The 18,445-nt window shown below is 39.6% G+C and overlaps 1 protein-coding gene across 1 annotated transcript in view; it reads left to right on the forward strand.

Annotated features, from left to right (window-relative positions):
* Nucleotides 1–18,445, forward strand: part of ELP3 (elongator acetyltransferase complex subunit 3) — a 111,485-nt gene that overhangs the window by 76,276 nt on the left and 16,764 nt on the right. Inside the window, exons 11-14 of the mRNA XM_060155761.1 lie at nucleotides 1,043–1,133; nucleotides 3,676–3,741; nucleotides 5,313–5,540; nucleotides 6,490–6,571. Coding sequence (XP_060011744.1) covers nucleotides 1,043–1,133; nucleotides 3,676–3,741; nucleotides 5,313–5,540; nucleotides 6,490–6,571 — 467 coding nt within the window. The remainder of the gene's footprint in view (nucleotides 1–1,042; nucleotides 1,134–3,675; nucleotides 3,742–5,312; nucleotides 5,541–6,489; nucleotides 6,572–18,445) is intronic.

Below are 18,445 nucleotides of genomic sequence, written 5' to 3' on the forward strand. Positions count from 1 at the left end.
ATTTATTGTGTATAGTTTCTAATGCTTATCAATTGGCTTTTGATACTTTTTTGAGTGATTGGGGAATATCTTATTAGAATCAAATAGATGAATTAGCTAATTTTATTTACTTAACATTTGGAGGGATAAGTGAAAAGAGAAGGAAAAGACTCAAGCTGATTCAAAAGCAAAAATGAGAAGAAAAGATAAATGACATATTCTCCAAGTCTTCTAATCAACCAAATATTAGACAAAAGAAATAGGGGATTTGTCTTTAAACTGGAGATGTGCTGAGCATATTCTTACTTTAGGGTTTTTTTTTAAACTGTCTTTAGATACTGATTTTTGTCTAGAAGGGATAGTGGGGGCTACTAAAATGAAACTCATAATTTCAACTTTTGCTTGACATTTCCTTGGTACTGGGCACTTTACACTATATTAATGCCAGGAAAAAAATTTTTATCTACTCTCATCTTTAGGCAAGTTCTTATTCTTCGAATGCAGAGTCACTTCTAATTTAGATTTTTAGGAAATGGGAAAAAATTTATTCTTTGAGACCAGTTGTCTAAGCCAGGCTTTTGCGCTTCCTGGTTACTTGTCATTCGGCAACTGTATGGGAAAGTGTTTGTAAGCTATAAATCAGTGTGTTAATAATAATTTTTATTTCTCCTCTGAAATTGGACTTTGTAAAAACTTTGTAAAAAACAGTTTTATTTCTTGTTTTGTTTAGTACAGATGTCTGTTTCTTCAGCCAAAAATCATTACTAATGGTTATTGGGCATTTGTTTTGTACTTTGTAATCTTATATAGTGTTTTCATCAGATGTTTCTTAGAAAAACCCTGAGTGATAGGTGAAAATCATAATTTCATAGATGGGAAAACTGGGAGGTAGAAAAGCGGTGAACCTTGCTTTTGGGTCAGAATATTCAACCTCTGCTTTCCTGGTTGGTTTTGAGGTGGGGAAGGGGTGGTTTTGTTCTTTTTGTTTTTTTAAATATCCCTGCCTTTTACTGCTGTAGAGAGTGACTTATATTTTACAACAGCTGATGTTTTTCTCCTACAGAGATATTCCAATGCCCTTAGTCAGCTCAGGAGTAGAGCATGGTAACTTGAGAGAGCTGGCATTTGCAAGAATGAAAGACCTTGGAATACAGGTAAGAGCCTGACCATAACTGTTGAGATCAAAGTAGTCTGAGACACGAAAACCTGTGATACTATCACATTACAAACTTACAGGTTTGGTCAAAAAGCTTTCATGTATTGAAGCCATTCTTACTGTATAACACATTGAAATTGAAGCTAGTGGTTGCAAAGTCTGCATCCTATCCCCTACACCCCTCTGCTTTCTTCTAAAAGAGCGTAGGTTTGTCAATTTAATGGTTGTTTTTCCTGCCTTGTCAGATTGCCAACTATGTGTTCAACTCCTTTTTTTAAAAAACTTTTTTTTTGTTTTGAAGTATTGGGTGTTCAATTCTTGACTAGTGGTTAGAGAAGAATACAACAGTTGAAGAAACAAGGCTTACATACTGAAATAATTAGCAATGTTATTGCCCAGATATACCAGTCTCCCTCGCCCTGCCCCACCCCCATGTCTATTCACTCACTCATTTATTTCACAAATATTTACTAAACACCTCCTTTCTGCTTTCCCTGAAAGAGCCCGGGAATCTGCAATTTGACAGTCTGTAGATGATTCTGAAATCACGATAAGGTTTGAAACTCAGTGCCCTAGGAGCTATTTCTCAGAGCTGCTAAAGAGAAAAGGCCAGGAGGGTGTCTAGGCCTGAGCACTGATTCCTCGCCTCTGCCTTCAAAGATTCTCGTTCACTCCATCTGGGATGGAGCTGTGGGAGGTTCTCATGCACAGTGCAAACATGGACCCCACTTCGAAAGATGTCGTTGAGAGGACTGCATATCATGTTTGTGGACCTACCCAAAACATTTTGTCCTCTGTCAATATATTATGGAGAAAATTTTTCAGAAAGTTGTTTGTCCGTAGGAGAATTTGTGAACATTATGGCTTATTCTACCCTCCCCCGCAAAAAAAAATTTCAGTTCTAGAAAAACAGCAAATGTATGTACAGTAATGAAAGCCCCAAACAAGAGCGTGTGCCTGCTCAGCCTCCCAGTCCCTGCCTGTCCTTGTCGTCCAGCTCCTTCTCCTGAGAATACCACTGCCCAGTGACCCACCCGGCCTGCTCAGCCTGCTGACCTCATCAACCAGGCACTGTTTTTAACCCTGTACCCCTCTTAACCCGTGATAGCCTGTCGTAAGGTAAACTGGGATTGAGTCTAAAGGCTGGAATGCAGTCACACCGAAAGACATCCAGTTCTCATAGGCAGTGTCTTTACTAGAAAATAAGCACACACCAATCTCTGCCTTAAAAAGCATTCCCCTCCCCTCCAAAAAAAAAGAAAAAAGCATGCAAGTGTTCATTAAAAGCATGTAATATGGGTTCCCGGGACATGGAAATAGCTTAGTTCTTTTAGAACTGAATAATGAGCTCTTATTTTTCTCATGGAATTCCATCCATATATATACTAAATATACTATTAGTAGTATAGCTGCATGACATCATCAGATTTCCTATGGCAATCTTTTCTCACTGATGGAAAATGTTAGAATCCTGGAAATAATTTTTACAGTTCTATAGGGGGAAATATACCATAGGGCATATAATAGTTACTGTAATTATAAATGTCAGGCTGTGTAGCCTGCACACTGGGTTGTGGAATAGAAGCAAGAGTTACATCACATAGCTTGGCCGTGCAGACCAGGCACTGCTTCCGTATCATCCACAGGCAGCTTTGTGCTTCCCAGGGACACTCAAAGAGCCAATCTGTGACTGTGGTTCAGATTGTATAATAAATAGTTCAAGGTTCTTTCTTTCCATTCTTCTTCCTTCCCTTCCTTCCTCCCTCCCATCCTTTCTTCCACAGAGCCCTTCTCTGCAAAAAACAGCAGTCTTAGCTTCCCTCTTTCTGACATTCCTAAAATGATACAAATATGGTGATGCTAAAAATGTTAACTGCCATAAAATGGTGAAGGTTTTAAAAAATTAGGAATTGGGTTTTTTCTTTTTTTTTTCTTGTTTTTTTTTTTTGCGGTACGCGGGCCTCTCACTGCTGTGGCCTCTCCCGTTGCGGAGCACAGGCTCTGGACGCGCAGGCCCAGCAGCCATGGCTCGTGGGCCCAGCCACTCCGCAGCATGTGGGATCTTCCCAGACTGGGGCACGAACCTGTGTCCCCTGCATTGGCAGGCGGACTCGCAACCACTGCGCCACCAGGGAAGCCCAGGAATTCAGTTTTTACTCTTTGGTAGACATAGTTTTGGGTTGCACTTTCAGATACAGTTATATCCTCTGGATTTTCAGATTTTAGAATGTATGTTCTTTACTTTCAATATTGTATATTGATCTCCTTTGGATTCTAAACTTATTTTAAAAGCAATGCTGTACCAACTTCATGTATTTCTAGTTTGTTTTTCCCTATCCTCAGGTTTATTAAAGATGGCTTCATTTTTAATTCATTTCTTTTACCTCAATGTAAATTATGTCCAAACTTAATTTTGAGCGCAGGATTTGGTGGAGAAGTTTCAATAAAAATTGAATTAGTTACCAGTTTTATATTTGCCCCCCCTTCCCACTTTTTTTTCTTTCTTTTCTTTCTTTCTTTCCTTTCTTTTTTTTTGGCAGTGTCGAGACGTGAGAACCAGAGAGGTTGGAATCCAAGAAATTCATCACAAAGTGCGTCCATACCAGGTTAGTTTCTTCATTTTATAGAGAGATTGGGTCCTGTTCATTAATCTTTGTCAAGCCTGGGCCTACACCTACTTACCAGTAGGACCAAACCCTAGAAGTTAATGAGTAAACTAAGAGCAAAGAGTAATTCAGAATGAAGTCAAGCCAGGAAAGCCAGATATGAGGGTGGCTCAACTCTAGAAGAGCCAGGTTAGGAAAACCAAGTTTGAACTTCATTGTAGATCAGCACTGTCCAGTAGAACTTTCCGTAGTGCTGGAAATGTTCCGTAATCTGTGCCGTCTAATAGGGTATCAGCTACCAGTCACATGGGACTTGAAATGTGGCTAGTGCAAAGAAGAACTTAGTTTTTAATTTCATTTAATTTCAAGTAATTCCAATGTAAATAGCCAAATGTGACTAGTGGCTACCTTCAGGTAAAGCTGGGTGTCATGTGCTTATCTCTGTGTGCAACTGTTCAGTTATTGCCTGTTGATGGTAATCAAGCGAATAGATCAGCCATATCAACAGGGGTTCCACACAACGTGTTTGTGATGAATTAACTTCTCTCCTAGAATGACATCGTGTTAGCCATTTGCCAGATTTTCTGTGGGGGTTAGCTGTCGTGTAGGAGCCCATTTGAGAAAGGCTAGAGTAGATCTGCATTGATATTCCTGTTCTCAAAGTGAATTGTTTATTTGATTGACATTTTTCACATTTTGGATCTTTTGAGGAAAAAAGTAGACCCAAGCATAGTTAGTCATTTTGTCAAATTCTTGTGCAATCCAGTTATTCAGCAAACATTAAGTTGAGGAGGAATATCAGTATTAGTCTGTTTATTCACCTCGCTGTGGGTCCAGTCTGCCCATTTTCAGTGTATCTGGGTGTGACCATGCCCACATATGTAGCTTTCTCTGCATGCATATTGCTTATATTTACGCAAAGTACGAGGGACACTTGAGCAGGAGGCAAGAGTCAAAAGCCCATGTAGACTGCTAACACAAAAGCTTCCCCAAAAGCCCCTCTCCGGTGATTGGATTTTCTTTAACGTGTTAATCTCATAACTAGGCATACTATTTTAAAGGTCCTGTGGGATACTTTTTTAAAAAATTCCATCAAGGAATAAGTAACCAGTAACACATTTTTTCCCCTAAAAGCAGGTTTTAGTGGAGGAGGTAAGGACTAGAAAAGAAAACCATTGAGTACCTGACAGTTCTGCGGCCTCAGGGTGCTCCCAAGAGCTGCACACGTGACATAATGTATAATTTTACCTTAGAGACTCTTCATGGAGGATCAGATTTAAATACATGGAAGCATTTACTGAGCCAAACTGTAAGAATCACAAGGTTAATGAGGTTCAGATATTTATGAAATTGTAAAACTGGTTTCCTTTTTTATAGTCCACGAACAAGTCATGAACTCTCATTTAATCAGTGCTATTGAGAGGAGACAAGTAAAAAGAAACATAATTTGTGGTTATTTATTCTTTATCCCTAATCGTGGATATTAGTCTAAATAAACATATATAATAATAGAAATGTACTTTGTTCTCTAGTTTAAAAAAAAAGTTCTTGCGTGGCTTTTTATGAAACAGGTTGAATTGGTAAGAAGAGATTATGTTGCAAATGGTGGCTGGGAGACATTCTTATCCTATGAAGACCCCGATCAAGACATTTTGATTGGCCTCCTGAGATTACGGAAGTGCTCAGAGGAGACATTCCGTTTCGAATTGGTCGGCGGGGTGTCCATAGTCCGAGAGCTGCATGTGTATGGAAGTGTCGTCCCCGTCAGCAGTCGGGATCCCACTAAATTTCAGCATCAGGTATCCATGTATGGATGGAATACAGAAATGTATTCCATTTCTGTTTGACTGTGATTAAGAAATTGCTCAAAGGAGGAAAAGAGAAAAAGAATGGGGCAAGGGTGGGAGCAGAGGAAAAGGAGAGGGGAAATTCGGGAAGTGTAGAAACAGGAACCAGTATAATACTACAGTTGTTCAGAGATGTTTTCTCTTTAAATTGCTCCCCTTTGGGTGTGAGGGAGGGGGAGGGAGAGACAAACTGAGACTCAGTCAAGTGGAATATAATAATAGACTGAACCGTATGAAATTGCTATTTTTGAAAGTCAGTAATGGTCTAATACTGGCAATTTCGTATGATTCAACTATTTTGGGATCGAAGGAGATGATAATTTGAAAGAAAGCACTTATGAAATGTTAAAGCACTTCGTAAAGACAAGCAAGCTATGTGATATATATAGTGGAACACTATTCCACTCCCCCAAACAACCTAAATAAATAACTCACTTTTTTAAATTTCAGGAGAATAGGTTAAAACTGCTAATGGTGGATGTAGCATAAACCCCCATATTGGTGATTTAAGAATATTGCCTGGTTTCAAAAAGCTTTTTAGAAATTGAAGGGGTGACTAATAATACAAGGGTAGGTGCCCCAGACTTTCATCACCTGGAGATTGCCTAGAACTTGTTTAAAAAGAGACAAGTCGAGAGGCAATTACCCCCTTGCTGTGACTAGATTAGTCACCCACAGAATACCTTTTGATGGCTTTTGTTGCAGTTATTCCTAGTCTGCTACAGTGTGCTTCTGGTACAATTGAATAGTGAAACTTTTCCTTACCCCCGTAAATGGTTTTTTGTCACTCTTATCTTAAAAGAGTTTAGCAGCTACAAAATATTACCCTTCTTGTTTTATGGACTCCTCTTAATGACTTCTTCCCTTCTTAATTCCCTAACCCCTCCATTGCCTCTTACAGGGATTTGGCATGCTACTGATGGAAGAAGCAGAAAGAATAGCTAGAGAAGAACATGGATCTGGGAAAATAGCTGTTATATCAGGTAACTGGGGGAGGGCAAAGTTCATGATTCGTTCACATTTTTAACTTGGTACCACAATGAAAAGTACCTCAGGCCTCTCTTTTCCCCATATATGATTATTATGTTCAAAATTGGGCAGAGCCAAATAGGGAAAGGCTGGTGCTCAAGCACAAAGAAAATTCCTGTAAGCAGTTTGGCGGAATAGAGCTTGCAGAAGCTCTCCATCTCTTGAGTGGCCAGGCCAGTAATCCATATCCTGTCTTCCTCGTGGTCTGTCACACTGGTCTCTTGTGCTTTGTGCCCAGTTACTCTGTCTGGGAAAAATGAAATTTGATGATATGGATCTAAGAAAATCATAAGTCAGTGTGGAGATTTGTCAGTATCATTCTGGAAATTAAAACAGAACCTAGTTGCCAGTACAAGATGTTGAAAGGCAGAGTTCCTTGCTCCTTAAAAATTGTTTTCAGTGACTTTGTTCCTGGGGAACAGATTTCCCCTGTTTGGAAGCTTTCCCCTTACCTTGCCTAGGACATCAGGTAAGTGGAGAAGTGGGCATGTAAAGGAAGGCCTGCTGTAAGTGGAGCAAGAAATAACGCATATGCACCCTTTCACTCATATCCTCACAGACTTTGCTATTCTCAGTAAGAAGCTAACATGGTGAAAGCCATGATCAAGATTCAGGTTATTTTCCCTCCAGCATTTGTTTTCCCATTAGACTATGGCATTATTAAATGAAAGTTGAAATGACACTTTTTTAAAAAAAATCAGTAAGTTGTTGCCAATCAATAGATCAGTACCTTTGCCCAGATTTCAATGATTCCAAATACGGAAATGTAATGACCCAGGCTCACTTAATCGATTATTCAGTCTGGCTATGGTTTTTGGCATTATCCAGACAGATAATAAGCATTTTTTAACATGGCTAGCTCTATGTTTCTGTGTTATCTTTAATATTTTTTATTGAAGTACAGTTGATTTACAGTGTTGTACTAATTTCTGCTGTACAGCAAAGTGACTCAGTTATACACATATATACATTCTTTTTTATACTCTTTTCCATTATGGTTTACTCCAGGAGACTGGATATAGTTACCTGTGATATACAGTAGGACCTTGTTGTTTATCCATTCTGAATGTAACAGTTTGTATCTACTAACCCCAAACTCCCAATCCATCCCTCTCCCTCCCGCTCCCCCTCCCCCCTTGGCAACCACAAGTCTGTTCTCTGTTTTTTCTGTGTTATCTTTAATCCCACTAAAGAAGTAGGAACTAAGTGAGGTTCACCTAATTGGTGCCAATATTTGTAATAAAGAAAATGTTTACTTCTCATTTGTTTAGCCTGTGGTTGTCCAGAAGTCAGCCTTTCCTGGTACCAGGAAAGAGCCAGACCGACTCAGAACTCTTTGTACATGTGCACCCGTGGATTACCCAAAATTTCAGTGGCCTCTTTTGCCAGCGCACTGTCAGTGTTTTCAGTACAGTACTTCCCAAGCGTTAATGTGCTTGTGAATCATCTGGAGATCTTGTTAAAATGCAGATTCTGACTCATTAGGTCTGGGGTGGGGCCTGAAAGCCTAGATTTCTAACCAGCACCCAGTGATAACCTATACTGATTGTCTTCAGACCATACTTTGAGTAGCAAGGGTTTTAGTATTCTCTTCCAAATGTAGTATTCTCTTTCAAATCACTAAGGTAAAGATATTCTCTGTGACCCTGGCAGTGCCTGCATTCCCAAAGTCTGATATGCAATCAAGTGATCTTCTGGTATCTGTGGGAACTTGATCAGTTTTAAAACTGAAGGGCATCTGTATTCTTTTTTTTTCTTCATTTTTTTTTTTTTTTTTGGCTGTGTTGGTTCTTCGTTGCTGCACGTGGGCTTTCTCTAGTTGCGGTGACAGGGGCTACTCTGTTGCAGTGTGCGGGCTTCTCACTGCGGTGGCTTCTTTTGTTGCAGAGCATGGGTTCTAGGCGCAAGGGCTTCAGTAGTTGTGGCACACGGGCTCAGTAGTTGTGGCTCATGGGCTCTAGAGCACAGGCTCAGTAGTTGTGGTGCATGGGCTTAGTTGCTCTGTGGCATGTGGGATCTTCCCCGACCAGGGCTCGAACCCATGTCCCCTGCATTGGCAGGCGGATTCTTAACCACGGCACCACCAGGGAAGTCCCAGGACATCTGTATTCTTTCACTTCTCCATTATATTTAATTTGCCTTCATGATATCTGTCTCTTTTTAGAAATGTTACATGCAGAGAGGGGCCTCTGACTTGCCTGAGGTCACATTCAGTTGCCTGTAAGAGCCTCAGTTTCTGCTTTTTGAGCAGTGTCTTTCTAAGTGGAAATCAGCGTCTGTCCTCTTTCTAGCCTTTTGTTATACTCTAAATAATAGCTCAATTTCAGATCATCTGCTTGTAGAACTTTTAAAATAACAAGAAGAGACTTGCTAAAAATAACAGGGAAGAACCTTTCTGCTTATTAGTTGTCACAGTAAGACTTCTTGGTTTCTGTACAGGGGTTTCTCTTAGCCAGAGGGTTTCTACAGAAGCAGCCCTGGAATGCATTCTTGGCACTCAAGGGAGTTCTGTGTTACTTCCCGTCTCTCTGGTCTGTGAGCCTCCCCACCACTGCTCTGTGCTGGGGAAACCAGCTAGGGCCTTGACTTGCTGTTTGACTGACGACCTGATCACTCTTCAAATGAAAACACCAAGAACATTTACTCTGTGTGATGCATTTTATTTCTCTAATTTAGTAATATATTACTGTTCTATTTAAGTTTCTGAATCAGACATCTGAGGTGTCCATTATTCAGAACTTCAAGGAAGGCAGATTTAAAGTGTTTTTTTTAATCATAATGTGTTCTTTGGTTGTTTTTTTTCTTCCATATTTGTTCAGTTGACTTTGGTCTTTCTGATTTAAGTACAGTGCTGTGTGTGTGTGTGTTTAATTGGTTTTTGTAAAAAGTGAATTATTCTCCATAGGTTGATCCTTAGAATGCAAATCTCCTTGTGATAGTACTGGTGCTTGTGTGCTGCATTTATTCACAAGACTTCATTAGATGTGGTGTGTAAGAAGAGACACTTGGACGGGGGTGTTAGGATTCTATTCCTGCATTGACAGTAGCTCTCCTTGTGATCTTGAATAATGTTGCTTGATCTCCATGGACCTTTATTTCTTTACTAAAAATAAGTGGGTTAGGTTATCTTTTACAGTTCTGACAGTCTAGAATTCTGCCCCTTAATATCTTCATTTCTTTTGGTTCTCAACAAGACCAGCTATGTTGTACTGATTACATATGAAGTAGATCCTTTTCTAAAACCATATTAAGAGACCCTTTAATTTCATTAGTAATTGATCTCAGTCTCATTTAGTTTGGGGTATTTGATGATAAAGTTTCCCGTAGGTAGCTAATCCTAGCCATGATTTGTGGAGGCATGTCCATTTCTGTCCCAAGTAGTGATATTTTATGACCTGTGTCCTACTTTTTTTTCCCTGACCTTGTCCTTTATTTGTAAATCCATCTTTGTTCTGGTCTGTAGGCTTTTGCATAACTCATACACGGTGGTGGTCTAGGTATTCTGTCCTGGCATAACTAGTAGCTTGAGTAAAGGGAGAGACAGATCATTTATCATTCTGGTTTCTGTGACTGTAAGAGGAATGCATTTATGTAGAATTTTTTTTTTTAATTACATCCTGATTCATTGTGACTTCCCTTCACCTTGCCAGCAGATTTTCTCTGTTTTCTTGGATTTATAACCTTTGATTCTGCCTCTAGACAATATTATTAACTACACAGTAGATGTGATTTGAATCACTAGTCAGAAAGACTCCATATAGTCTATTTTTCCGTATTAAAAACCAAATTGTTTTTATCTGTTACCTCAAGATATTTTGTTAATAAAAGGTACATACTGTATATTTTATAGCTGATTTATCTTTTTTAAAAGACTAACTTTATAGCTACATGAGAAAACTGAAAACTTGTTTATCAGAGTCCAATGAAGCACTTTCTCAGAGTGACTTTTAAGTTTATTCATTCTGCTTAAGTATATAAAATTGTCTTAGTAAGTAAACTGTGTGTTTTAAAATTAACCATCAACTCTAAATGTGAAAATTAAACAAAGCAAAAATGAAATGGCTAACTTCAACAGCAAAACACTACGTGTATTGAGTATCTCCTGTGTGTGGGGAACATGGACTGAGAGGGCAGAGAGAGGAAGGAGGAGATGCCACCCTGCCTTTGAGGGATGTTGATGGGGCCAGAGCAGCTCGCTCAGTCTTCACCCTGCAGATTGTCCTTAACTGCAGAGGAAGACAAGTTTTTCCCTACTTAGACTATTTCTCAACTCAGGATTAGTTGCTTCAGCGTAAGAAAATCATCTTTTCCTACATATAAAAATGGGTAAATCAGTAGTATGAGAACAACCAGCTTATAATGTGTAGGCAGGAAATAACAGTTAATTGCTGCTAAATATCTAAGCAGTTAATTAATCTAAGCAGTTAATTAAGTTAATTAATACTTAAGTCCAAGTACTTTAGTATCTTTCATCAACTTACTCATGTAGCTTCGATCAGCACACATCTGTTTAACAAATCGTATCTCCTTAAAAGCCATGATGTTTATCTACTTGGATGATCAGCATTCTTTCCTTTAAAAACGTTAAGATGGAGCAGTTTTTTCCTTCCCTCTCATATGGTGTAAAGTGCAAAGATTACACTGTAGAACTTAACCATAACATTTGAAATGCCATCACTAATAATCACCATGGAAACTGGAGATCTCTGATGTCACACTGCCTGTGTGATTTCTCAAAGGGCAAATATAACTGTTGATAGCCACTATTTAAAGAGCCACTTAATACCTCCAACAAAATGATTTTTTTTCCTTTAGGCAATTTTGGCTAGGCATCAGATCCAATCATGTTCCTGTTTCTGTTTGCCAAGCTAATTGCTGTGCATCAAGATGAACAGCTATTCCCCAAGCTCCCCCTACTACCTTCGTCATAAGCGGTATCCTATTTGTGTTCTTTCAAGTAGAAAATTAACATGGCCATTGGCCAAGAATTGTACCAGGCTGACGGATCAAACGATGATGAGAAACGAGGAAAATGTCTGAGTGTTTGATGACAGAAATCACTGAAGTCAGAGGCTGATAGCCATTTTGTTTAAACCTTTTAAAAAGGCAGAGAAGAGGGGAGAAGAGCTTAAATACAGGATGAGCAAACGAGTCACCGTGGGATGACATCGTTCTAGATCATGATGCTCAGAGTTGTATGACTCTAAAGCCACATGTACAATCCCCACTAGTGAAAAAAATCAATGTGCCTGAGACTTATAGCATCCGATATGGCTTCCTGGGACTGAAATTAATGGTCTTGTGCCCCAGAGCCACTGATTAATCAAATGATATGTGGGCAGAAAGTAACAGTCGTTTTGTTTCAATGAACTACCAATGACTACCAATGAGATTACTTACTGGGCCCCAGAAACTTGGCCTGTATTCCAGGCTGTGACACATCTCCCTCCTTTTGAGGTGAAGGTAGTTTTATTCTTTGCATTATAATCTAATTGGAAAAAAAAAAAGGGTACATTTGTAACTAGATCTGTCTGGTAATGGACTTGTAATCATTACCAAAATGCCTAGAAAAGCTTTCCTTATTTTGGCTTACCTATTTGCTAATGGACACAGGAAGCCTGCCAAATGCAAACCGGTTTGTGCCGCATGTGTTAATATAGGACTTCTCAGAAAGGAAGGGAAAAGGCTGTTTGCTCTTTTATAGCTTCTGTTTCATCCCTTTCATAACTTATCTTTTCATAAATTATCCCCTAACTATTCCCTCGTTAAATGCACGTTATTAGGGCTCTGTATATTCCTCTGTTTCTTTCATTTTGATATTCTAACTGTGATCATACATATTTCTTTTTTGGTGCATGTTCCAGTGGGATTTTGTCATGGTGGTGGTGAATATCTTTCTTTTCAAGAACAATAGGTACAACATAAAATATTGCTTTACAACAAGAACTTTATTAATTTCATCGTCTTTATTAATCAGACTAGCACTGATGACATAGAATACTACTTAGCTTGGTATCAAATTAGCTAAATGTGTGCTAAGTGGTGTCTGTATTGCTGTGGAGCATTGATGCATAGCTCACTTCAGGACTCTTTATTCCCTGACTTGATGTTTATTCATTTATAGATGAATCAGGTACCAGTTATATAGTACATTGCATATCAAGTGCATTGGACCCATCTCTCACTTGGCATCACATGACTATATTAATTAATGCATGTTTTTCAAATATTCCCAAATAGGCCATTAGTCAGTTTCCACTGTTTGGATCTTGTGGGCAAGTGAATTTTTGGTGACGTTTCCTAGGCAGAAGCTAGTGATACCAGTAGATATGCTGGCACTGGAGGAACAGGATTTGCATTTGGCAAGTGCTGTTGCTCTTCCCACATCCATGCTGTCAAGTCTTCCTGTTTCTCCGAAACGTGAAGGTTAAAGTCTCGGAGGATAGCCTTGCTAATTTGGTTGACACACCTACGTTTGTAGACTTTTTCTCCCCATTCCTGTTCCCTTTTGTTTATGGGTATTGGGAATGATAGCTGTATACTTCTGCTTGGGTAGAGGAATAGAGTTATGTGGTCCCTAATAATATGCCCGAGAGGTCTGGGAGCTTTAATATAAAGGACCGCCTTTATTGTAAAGTTACATGCTTCACAGGCTTTTTTCTGAGCAAGGACGCCTTTTCCAAAGTGGTCTAGCCTGCACTGCTCACCATCTGCTGTCTATCACAAAGGCTCTTTTATGGTTTGTTGCAGTGTTAACTCCTTACCAGTGTCACGTTCATGTGATTAGTACTGTGCTTTTCTCTAAATGTTTGACATTGCTATAACCCATTCAATTTGATAAAGCTTTTCTCTTTTAGATCTGTTAGAGGCAGGGCTTTGGCAGATTCTTCCCATTTGGGTGAGCAGGTAACTAAATAATGCTGGAAAATACTGATGCTCCCTTTTTTTAGCAACAACCAAGATACTGATATTATAGAGCCTTTTTAGTTTGGGCATTTCTAATTCCAGTAAGAGATACACAGGGGATTTCTTTGGTCAGTCTGGCTTAAACTGTTGACTCTAACCAACGGCTCACATTTTCAAGACATTAAGTGGTGGATTTAGGTTTTAGATCGTAGCCACAGGGTAATGTTTCCTTACGCACCTCATCCTGTGCCTCCCAATGCATCCAGTTGTTCAGTTTGCCCACCATTTGTGAATGAATCACTGATGTCTAGTATACCAGTCAGAAGCCCCAGATCTATACCCTGTGTGGTCTGTTACCTTACTGCAAATCCTACTAACTAGTGGTTGTCTGGGTTATTTATTGTGGTGGAACACACCACCCCAAAATTTAGTGGCTTCAAACAACCATTTTATTTGCTCAGTGATGCTCTAGGTCAGACATTCAGCAGGGCATGGAGAAGATGGCTTGTCTCTGTTCCATGATGTCTAGGGCCTCGGCTGGAGTGGCTTGAATGGCTGGCGGCTGCTGGGGTGGCTCGCCTAGAGTCTGTCTTCTAGCTGGTAGCGGGTGCTTGGCTGAGACTGTCCACGTGAGCACCTTGCTGCTTCTCCACATGCCTTGAACTGCTCCTAGCATGAAGGCTGGCCTCTAAGAGGAGGGAGGAAAGGCCTCGGTTTAGAAGTTGCAGAACATCTTATATGCATCATTTATCGCTGCGTAATAAAAAAGCCACAAAACGTAGTGGCTGAAAACAACAAGCAGTTATCTCGTGGTCCCTGTAGGTAAGGAATCCAGAAGGGACCTAGCTGGGTGCCTCTGGCTCAGAGCATCTCATAAAGCTGCATTTACAGTGTCAGCCGGGACTGTAATCATTTCAAGATTCAATTGGGATGGAAGGGTCACTTCCAAGTTCACTGTATGGTTTTTGGCAGGCTTCAGTTTCTCACGGGCCGTTGGTCTCAGGGCCACCGTTCCTCCCCATGCCATGTGGGCCTCTCCGTGGGGCTGCTCATCACGTGGCAGCCTGCTTCCCCCAGCAGAGTGATCACAGAGACAGAGTCCCTTTGACATGGAAGCCTAGTCTTCATAGCCTGGTCTCAGAAGAGAGCCGACGAGTCTAATGCCACCTTCAAGGGAAAGGGAGTACACATGACTGTGAATACCAGGAGACAGTGAACTTCGAGGGTCATTTTAGAGACTGCCTGCTACGATGTGACTTCTGCCCCATTTTTTTTGGTTAAGGAAGTCATTGGGCCAGCCCAGATTTAAAGGGAAAGGAAAAAATCCCACTTCTCAGAGAGGCTCTGGTAGTGACCATCTTTGGATACTAAGTGAGCGAATACACTTTCATTTAACTTGTGATTAATAGGCATCCAGCCCCTTTCTACAGGAAACTTCATGTAGCCTTCTCCCAGGATGGGCTGTCTTTGGGCATACCTAGCATTAGGGGTTCTTGTCCCCGTCCTGATGTCAGTATTTTCATGCAGCCATCATGCAGCACAGGCACACCTAACACTGTCTTAAGCAGAGTTTGGCAGGCCGCACAAGAAGCACCTGCATCTGACCTATGTCTGCCCTCTCTTCCATGAGGACATTCCTCTCTTTCCCCTTACAGGCCTGTCTAAATGTCTCACGCTTTAGGTCTAAGATGTTGCCCATTTATGTCTTCCTTCTAGGCTATGGAATATAGAAGAGCATCTTAGGCAAGGGTACATGCTTTCCCTAGGGAGATCTGACCCTAATCGACGGACGTTCCTTCCTCTCCATAAATACCGAAGATAGTTAATGCACCTTAAAGACTTTTTCCCCCCATTTGGGGAAGCAGTAAATTGTATATAACATAAAATTTGCCATTACAACCATTTTTAAGTATACAGTTCAGTGACATTAGTTACCTTCACAATGTTGTGCAACCATCACCACTATTTCCAAAACATTTTCATCACCCCAAACAGAAACTCTGTACTCACTAAGCAGTAATTCCCAATTTCACCATCTCCCAAGCCCCTGGTAACTTCTTTTTTTTTTTTTTAACATCTTTATTGGGGTATAATTGCTTTACAGTGGTGTGTTAGTTTCTGCTTTATAACAAAGTGAATCAGTTATACATATACATATGTTCCCATATCTCTTCCCTCTTGCGTCTCCCTCCCTCCCACCCTCCCTATCCCACCCCTCCAGGCGGTCACAAAGCACCGAGCCTATATCCCTGTGCCATGCGGCTGCTTCCCACTATCTACCTTACGTTTGTTAGTGTATATATGTCCATGACTCTCTCTCGCCCTGTCACAGCTCACACTTCCCCCTCCCCATATCCTCAAGTCCGTTCTCCAGTAAGTCTGTGTCTTTATTCCTGTCTTACCCCTAGGTTCTTCATGACATTTTTTTTTCTTAAATTCCATATATATGTGTTAGCATACAGTATTTGTCTTTTTCTTTCTGACTTACTTCACTCTGTATGACAGACTCTAGGTCTATCCACCTCATTACAAATAGCTCAATTTCATTTCTTTTTATGGCTGAGTAATATTCCATTGTGTATATGTGCCACATCTTCTTTATCCATTCATCCGATGATGGGAGAAAATATTTGCAAATGAAGCAACTGACAAAGGATTAATCTCCAAAATTTACAAGCAGCTCATGCAGCTCAATAACAAAAAAACAAACAACCCAATCCAAAAATGGGCAGAAGACCTAAATAGGCCTAAATATCTTCCAAAGAAGATATAGACTGCCAACAAACACATGAAAGAATGCTCAACATCATTAATCATTAGAGAAATGCAAATCAAAACTACAATGAGATATCACCTCACACCAGTCAGAATGGCCATCATCAAAAAATCTAGAAACAATAAATGCTGGAGAGGGTGTGGAGAAAAGGGAACACTCCTGCACTGCTGGTGGGAATGTGAATTGGTTCAGCCACTATGGAGAACAGTATGGAGGTTCCTTAAAAAACTACAAATAGAACTACCATATGACCCAGCAATCCCACTACTGGGCATATACCCTGAGAAAACAAAAATTCAAGAAGAGTCATGTACCAAAATGTTCATTGCAGCTTTATTTACAATAGCCCGGAGATGGAAACAACCTAAGTGCCCTGGTAACTTCTAATCTACTTTCTGACTCTGTGAAATGGAATCATACAATATGTGTCCTTTTGTGTCTGGCTTATTTCACTTAGCATAATGTCTTGAAGGCTCATCCATGCTTTACACACACACACACACAGACACACACACACACACACTCTCTCTCTCTCTCTCTCTCTCTCTCTCTCTCTCTCTCTCTCTCTCTCTCTCGTTGTTTCCATCTTTTGACTATTGTGAGTAATGTTGCTATCACGTTGGTATACAAATATCTATTTGAGTCTCTGCTTTCAGTTCCTTTGTGTCTGTACCCAGAAGTGGAGTTGCTGGATCAGTGGTCATACCATTTAACTTTTTGAGGAGTCACCAAATTGTTTTCTACAGCTGCTGCATCATTTTACTTTCCCATCCACAGTGCACAAGGGGTGCAATTTCTCCACATCCTTGCCTGCACTTGTTATTTTCCTTTTTTTTTTAATTTTTTTATTTTATAGCCATCCTAATGATATGAAGTGATGTTTTATTGGGGTTTCAGCTTACATTTCCTTGATGACTAAAATGATGTTGAACATCTTTTTGTGTGCTTATTTGTCATTTGTGCCTTTTAAAAAATGTCTGTTCAAGTCCTTTGCTCATTTTTTAATTGGGTTGTTTGTCTTTTTGTTGTTAAGTTGTAGGAATTTTTAATATCCTCTGGCTACAAGACTCTTAAATATTTTCTCCTATATATATTCATAAAGATAGTGGTCTGTAATTTTCTTTGTAGTGTCTTTGTCTGGCTTTGGTGTCAAGGTATTGCTAGCCTCATAGGATGAGTTAGGAAGTGTCCCTCTTCAGTTTTTTGGATGTGTTTGAGAAGGATTCTGGTGTTAATTCTCTAAACATTTGGTAGAAATCACCAGTAAATCCATCTGGTCCTGAGTTTTACTTTGATGGGAGGTTTTTGATTATTGAATCAATCTTTTTACTTGTTACAGGACTATATAGACTTCCTGTTTCTTCTTGAGTCAGTTTTCGTAGTTTATGTTTCTAGGAATTTGTCCATTTCAACTAGGTTATCTGATGTGTTGGTGTACATACATATTCATATTGTTATTCATATTCTCTTATAATTCTTTTTATTACTGTAAAGTCAGTAGTAATGTTTCCTCTTTCATTTCTGATTTTAGTGATTTGAGTCTTTTTTTCTTTGTACTTTTTTTTTCATACTTTGTATGATTTCAGTCTTTTAAAATTTATTAAGACTTGTTTTATGGCCTGATATATGATCTAACCTGGAGAATGCTACGTGTCCACTGTGGAAAACGTGTATTCTGCTGTTGTTGGGTGACGTGTTCTGTTAGATCTAATTGGTTTAAAGTGTTGTTCAAGTCCTCCATTATTGAAAATGTGTATGGTAGTCTCCAGCTCTTGTAGAACTATCTGTTTCTCCCTTCAGTTCTGTCCATTTTTGCTTCATACATTTTGAGGCTCTGTCATTCGATGTGTATACATTTATAATTGTTAAACCTTGATGAATTGAACCTTCTATCAATTTGCAACGTCCCTCTTGGTCTCTTATAAACTTCTGTTTACTTAAAATGTGTTTCATTTGATACTAAATCCACCCCAGCTCTCTTTTGGTAATGAGTTATTTTCTTAGTGATTACCTTAGGGATTGCAATTAACATCTTAAATTTATAACAACCTAGTTTGGGTAATAATCATTTTAGTTTGAGTAATATGCAAATATTCTGCTCCTATACATCTCTATCTCTTGTTTACATTGTTACTGTCACAGATTA

Source organism: Lagenorhynchus albirostris, chromosome 7 (assembly GCF_949774975.1).
Source record: "Lagenorhynchus albirostris chromosome 7, mLagAlb1.1, whole genome shotgun sequence".
Taxonomy (NCBI): domain Eukaryota; kingdom Metazoa; phylum Chordata; class Mammalia; order Artiodactyla; family Delphinidae; genus Lagenorhynchus; species Lagenorhynchus albirostris.